This window comes from Eublepharis macularius, chromosome 11 (assembly GCF_028583425.1).
Source record: "Eublepharis macularius isolate TG4126 chromosome 11, MPM_Emac_v1.0, whole genome shotgun sequence".
Classification (NCBI taxonomy): Eukaryota; Metazoa; Chordata; class Lepidosauria; order Squamata; family Eublepharidae; genus Eublepharis; species Eublepharis macularius.
In genome coordinates, this window is record NC_072800.1 from 31,185,718 (window position 1) to 31,192,500 (window position 6,783).

Sequence of the window (6,783 nt, forward strand, 5' to 3'; positions counted from 1 at the left end):
TTTATAAAAACCTAGTAAGAGATACTAGAAGTGCAGGTGGTATAGAAGTAATATGACTTGGAAAAGATGTGCCAACCCTTCCCAGCTATATTTTATTAAACTCACAATAGGATACAATTAAGTAATTGAAATAAAACAAGTTTCTGTTCTTCAAGTGTGCTGCTCATATAAAATTGTAGACAACAAATTGACATCTTTTGCATTTGAAATTATGTAAACCAGTCTAAATTTGTTTAAATAGTATCCTTTATCAAATCATTTTACTTGGAGCAAGTATTTTAACTTTCATAAACATCTGACTTGGAAAGCCACACATCAACACAATTTGATTTGACAAGCTCTTTTCATTTATAATATGATTACCATAAACAGATAGCAAATCTTAAGTATGTGCTATTGTAGAATATTTTACCAGTTATAGGAGTCTCCATTTATTACCTACCAGTTATTTTTGTCTCCATTTCAAAACTTGCTCCGTAACAGATTTAAATTTCAATCAAATGTCTTCTCCCTTTAGCTAAAGCATCCGAGTAATTTATAGTATTAAAGACATAATTTGGAATGCTTATAGTACAGCTCATAAGTTGTATGTTTTTTAAAGTTTTACTTGTTTTAATACAGGTGTGCACATTTCTTCCAACTTCAGCAATCTTATAAAATATGAAATATTCAGTAAGTTGCTGGATATTTATTGACCTATATTGACTTTCACTTAAGAAAATTTATCTAATTGCACACAATGGCTTCCATATTTTGAGTCTAAATCTGGCAGGTCAGGATTGGCTGATACATCTTACAGTGGGTAAATGTGGGTAACCTGGGCTGAAGAATCTTCTCACCATCAAGTGCTCTGGCCTTCAGCACTAAGATGCAAACCAGTTCTGAGAGAAACCGCCTTTAAGTCAGCAAAGGAGAGGATACTCCAGAGGCCTCCCAAGTGTAAGACCTGGTATGTTTGGTCAACTTTTTCAGAGCAACTCTGTCCTTGCCAGCAATTTCTGAGAGGGATCCAGCTTTAGGAAGGCATTTATTCACTTGCACTGAATACATGGCTGACATTGAGAATGTGTAAGACTGCCAGTTGGAGTCATTCAAATAAGACTTTAAATTTATATATATACACAGTAGATCCAGAAGTGGGATACCCCATGGGACAAAGATCATTTGCACTGTTACTTAAACATTGTCAATAAAGCCCATGTAACAGCTATATTGTGTGCCATTTTACCACAGCCCATACAATACAGTAACGCCTCATTAATGTTATCATTCTGCTGCAATGTTGGCAGTTTCTTGAATTTCTCAAGTATGGCAAATGTGCCCATTCTGCAGGTAGCAATATTTGGCTATTTGCAAATGTAGACAGTAATTTAAAATATTTGGAACTATGACCTAGCTAACCAACAATTCTTCATGAAATAACTCTGGTCTAGTAATGAAATATTCATTTTTTGCTACATCTGCTGAAGAGTTCTGATCATGGCTTAATACTTGAACTGAATCATCATACATAAGTTCTGCTTTTGGTACTTAAAAATCTTCAGCCAGTCTGGATTACACTAGCAGAAAAGCTAGAATAAACAATGTCAGTATTATTCACATCTGCATAAAATATTTTGCCTGTAAACTTGCACTGGAATTACAACCAATGCAAAATTAGATGGCTGGAATGGCATTGTTTTGATGATTTGACAATGGAATCCTGTCACTCTTCCTTCACTGAACTGGTTATCATTCCAGCTTGTTACCTGTTAAAGGATAACGCAGCATCGGCACAGTCGCTGTCGAGTACCTCCTACAGAAGGAGGTGGAGTTACTGGAGCAAAGTAAGCATGAACTTTTACAGCTGGTAGATGAGCCTGCAGAAAGAAATTAATTCTTAATAGACTTCTTGCCTTCATAAAAGCCTTAACATTTATTCTATCATGTCATACTACAAGGGGGAGGGTAGTCTGCAACAGAATCTTGTTTTCATTACCAAAGCACAATTTAATGGCTTTAACAAGAGCTGATGATGACAAACCCACAACTATAAAATGGTTGAAAAAGCGTATTATTCAGAAGTTACAATAGCACAGGAAAACCATGTAATGATATGCAGCATGTTGTTCCTGGAAAGGAACACACAGTCTAAACCTTAAAAAAGAAAATGAAGGGATACTGAACTCTTGACATAAATCAATCAAGTAAACATGGGAGGAAAGGGCTTCTTCCCTTTCCTTTTTGGAGGTATCTGGTTAGAGTTTTAATTTTTTTAATTATTAAAACCAGTTTGTTAATCTGTATTTGAATGTAGTTTGCAAAAATATTGTAGCATAGACATAATGTTAACTAGTTCTCTCTAAATTTGGAAGGAAAGAAAAATGCCAATGTATGAGGAGTAATTCTTCAAAGTCAAACTGTAATCTGGCAGTTGGGCAGCTTTAGATCTACACTATAGGCAGAGGTATTCTGAGAATTCAATTCCCATAGCACTTCAGCAAGATTGTCACTACTTGGATTGTTTGCTGGAGACTAGACATGGGCACGAACTGCATTATGAACGCAAAAAACCCACGAACCGCCCGATCATCTGTTCACACTCCGGTAGTTCGTGAGCATCGAATGAACCAGCGTTAGTAAGAAGCCCAGTTCGTTGTGCATGTCCATGGTTCGTGAAGCCAGACATTCAGGCACCATCAATCCTCTTGGAAATGGAGCCGGGGGGAATGCCTGAACTCTGCACTCCTGTCACCCTGGAAACCCGATTGGAAGCCCAGCTTACCTTGATCGGCAGGTCTACCTTCCAACCATGGAGCTGCAAAGTGGTTACAACTTGGGAGAACACACCCAGAGAGGGGAGGGGGTGTTCTGTAGCCATGTGCACTCCAATGTCATCCCTGCAAACCCTGATAGGAAGCTCTAACGGCCAAACACAGACCACCTGTGCTGCTCTATGGGACCTCAACTTATAAAAAACACTGGGCTCCCAGGCTGGCTTTCACTTTCAGTGAGCAGTGGAGGGTGGCAGAGCTGTTGCTTGCTACATGCTAGCCTTTGAGGAGAGAGAGTATAATTGATCTTGGATTTTTGGGATGGGCATCTATCTCCTCTGGTTCCAGGGCTGCTGCCTGGCTCTGGGGCCAAGCTCAGTGGGCACCTCAACTGAGGGCTCACAGTATTAATAGTGCCTGATTTGGTCAAGTCTGTGGGAGTGTTGGGCTAGGGCTCTAGTCCCTCCCTCTGGTGCCAGGGCTGCTGCCAGGCCGTGGGGCCAAGCTCAGTGGGCACCTCGGCTGAGGGATCACAGTATTATTAGTGCCTGACCGGGTCAGATCTATGGGAGTGGTGGGCTAGGGCTCTAGTCCCTCTCTCCCTCTGGTGCCAGGGCTGCTGCCAGGCTCTGGGGCCAAGCTCAGTGGGCACCACTGCTGAGGAATCAGAGTGTCATCTTTTCTCTCCTCAATTCTTGTTTGCTGGCACTATGAGGCTTCAGGTGGGGGACAAGAGTGGTTGTGGGGAGGGAGTGCAGAGATTGTCCCAGTTGCACCACGGGAAGCTGTGCAGGGCTCTGGAGCAGCAGAGACTCCCGCTCCCCAAAAATCACCTGTTGTGGCTGTGGAGGAGGCCAAAGAGCTCTTGCTGCCAGCGGAAGAGGAACTCTTGAAAATGTTTCATGAGAAGGAGGCCGAGGGATCCTTTGAGGAATGGTTGGGGTTCAAGGAACCATCCAGCCCGTCCCAATCCCAACCTACCGGTGCTGTCCCTGCCTGCAGTCCACTCATCACGCTGTCTTCCATTGCCAGCTCTGTGGCACTGCCAGTAACCCTTCGTCCTCCCTCCCCTGGAACCATGAGTGGGCCACGGTTCAACCACAATGTATGGAGGCACTTTCAGGCACTTCCGACTGACCCCTGTGTGGTGCGGTGCTGTGTGTGTGATGGCCTGGTGCACAGGGGCAATGACCCAAAGCACCTGTCATCGACAACCTTGACTAGGCACCTGAAGAAGCACCACCCGAGCCTGTGGTCTCCGTCCTCGGGCAGCGAAACATCCGTCGGGGGCAGACAGAGGGCCACCAGCTCGTCTGATCCGGGATCAGTGGGAGGGTCACCGGAATGCACCCTGAGCAAGAAGCCTTGCCCCGAGGGTGCTGCTGGTGGGAGCGGAAGGGTCAGGCAGGACGCCCTGGGGGAAGTTGTTCCATTGGGATCGGGGGTGGTGCCGCTGAAAAGGGTGAGGTCTAGGGCTCAGGAGGTGGGCGTTCGTGTGGTGGCGCAGACTATTGCCATGCAATGCTTCCCCCATCGGTCGTGGAGGGCGTGGGCTTCCAACTGCTGCTCCAGTACTTTGCCCCATGGTTCTCCATGCCGTCACAGTGCACCATTAGGCGTCAAGTCATGCCTGCCCTATACGAGTCAGTGCGAGACATGGTCACAGAGAGCTGTCGGCCGCCCAAGGCAGAACATTGCACTTCATGGCCGACCTGTGGAGCGGCTGTCATCATGGGTGCCTTGCCATCACCACCCACTGATGGCAACCAGAGGACCTCCGCCGCCCCAGGCCAAGATCTGGCACCCATAAAAAGGTGCCCAGCTTGACACCGGGCTACAGGGCAGTTCTTCTCCAGGCCTGGGGGATGGACGAGGTCCACACCAGGAAGAACATCACCGCCACCGTAAAGGCAGCTCTGAGTGAGTGGACGTCCGGGGTGGAAGGGTTTGTCCGTGGCTTCATGGTGACGGACATGGGAGCCAACATGTTGGCAGCCCTGAAAGAGGCATCCCTCCCGGGCCTGGTATGCATGGCGCACAAGCTGCACCTTGTGATGATGGACGTGCTTGAGCTGGGGAGCAAACCGAGGGACAGCTGGGACAAGGGAACCTTGTGGACGCGCAATCTGCTGGACAGCTGCCATCGCATCGCTTCCCACTTCTCCCGCAGCATAAACTCTTCCCGCGAGCTGTTCCAGAGGCAGGGGGAGGGAGGGACCCCGAGCACCAACTCTTCCAGGACCTGCCCACCCGCTGGAATTCCACCTACGACATGATATGTCATCTGGTGGAGCAGAAGGGCCGGTTGCAAGACATCCTGTCATTTTCGGATGTGCTGAGGAGAGAAGAGGAGTTGAGCCTCATCTCCATGGAATGGAGAGTCCTTGCCCAGATGTCCTGGATACTGAAACCCTTCAAGGATGCCACTGAGTTCTTGTGCTCCTATAAGGCCAGCCTGGGTCAGGTCATCCCTCTGATCCACGGGCTTGACCGGTTTCTGGCCCAGGAGCTCCAGCACAAGCAAGAGCTGCTCCCCAGGGTCTGGGACTTTGTCAGGAGGATCCAGGCCTGCTTGGTTGAGCGCTTGCATCCTCTACGCTGTGAGGCGCCATACCAACTGGCCTTCCTGTGACCCCCACATCAAAGGCAGCATCACCACGCAGGCGGGTCAGATGTAGCACTGGAAAAAGGAGCTCCGCACAGCAGTGCTCCATTTCCAGAGAGAGAAGGCAGGACAGAAGGAACCAGGCAGGGGCAAGGGGGAGGTGGGAAGAGAGCCACGCCTGGGAAGAGAGCCACCCAAATGGCCCCATTCGATCTCTGGGCCTTGTTGGTGGGTTGCATGGCTGGCTGCTGCACGGTGGGTGCGTCCCTCTCAGTGGAGGACTCGGCAGGGACAATAGTGTGCGTGTACCTTGCTGAGTCCACCGAGCCCCCCCATGCCAACCCATTGGGCGTATTGGGCAAGGAAATCTGTCGTATGGCCAGACCTGTCCATTGTCACAACAAACATCCTGTCCTGCCCTCCCACCAGCGTGCAGAGCGAGTGGGTGTTCTCCCACCTGGGAGACCTCCGTCCCTACCGCGCACGTCTGCACCCAGACCTGGTGGACATGTTGACCTTCATAAAAGTCAATGTCAACCTACTGGGGCACCCTTCCGTGGACCTGGACCTACCCGGGCTCTGAGCCACCCTGGGGTTATAGGCCCAGCTCCTCCACAGCAGGCTCAAGCCTCCCTCAGTTCTCGGGGCTGCTTCCATGGCTGGTGACCCTTTGCCCTCCTCTCCCAGACAAGTTCCCATTCCCACTTTCAACCTCTCCCTCTCCGAATAGTGCCCAAACGACCCCTCCCCACAACTTGTCCTGCCCATCCCGTCCTTTCTGTGAAAGCAGGAAGGTGGGTGTTTTCTGATGCTCCGGTTTTTGGGCATGTAGGGCAGCTCCAGAGCTGCACCACATATGGTTGCACAGCACGGAGCCCACTATCCTAGGCTTCTGCTGTCCGCTCTGAGCATGGTGGGAATGGGTCCCTCGATTCATCTCCTGTCCATGAAGGCGGGAAGGTGAGTGATGTTGGCGACAGACTCCACTGCGACACAGGAGGGGCGGACAAGCCTCTGCCACTGCAGCCTGCAAAATCTGACACGGTGGATGTTTGTGGCCTTTTGGTCCTCCTCTCCCTGTCAATCTCCCAGTCCCTCTTCACACCTTGTCCTCTCTGAGACTGCTCCGACCCTTCCCAACAACCTCCACGGTCCTGTCCATTCCCGTCCTTTCCACGAGGGCAGGAAGGTGGGTGATGTTGGCTGCCACCACAGGGTACCTCAGTGGGATCCTCAGAGAAGGCCTCGCAGTCCCTCTTCGCACCTCACCCTCTCTGGGACCGCTCCAACCCCTCCCAACGACCTCCCCAGTCCTGTCCATTTCCATCCTTTCCACGAAGGCAGGAAGGTGTATCATGTCGCATGCCGCTGCCCTGCAACTCAGTGGCTTTCTCGGCTCATGGCTCACCGACTAAGGGGTCTTCC

General features: G+C 49.7%; 1 protein-coding gene across 1 annotated transcript in view; it reads right to left on the bottom strand.

Moving 5' to 3' along the window:
* Nucleotides 1-69: 69 nt before the first annotated feature.
* Nucleotides 70-6,783, bottom strand: part of FBXL2 (F-box and leucine rich repeat protein 2) — a 40,431-nt gene continuing 33,717 nt past the window's right edge. Inside the window, exon 15 of the mRNA XM_054991779.1 lies at nucleotides 70-1,859. Within this exon, the coding sequence (XP_054847754.1) occupies nucleotides 1,752-1,859 (108 nt within the window). The 3' untranslated portion in view covers nucleotides 70-1,751. The remainder of the gene's footprint in view (nucleotides 1,860-6,783) is intronic.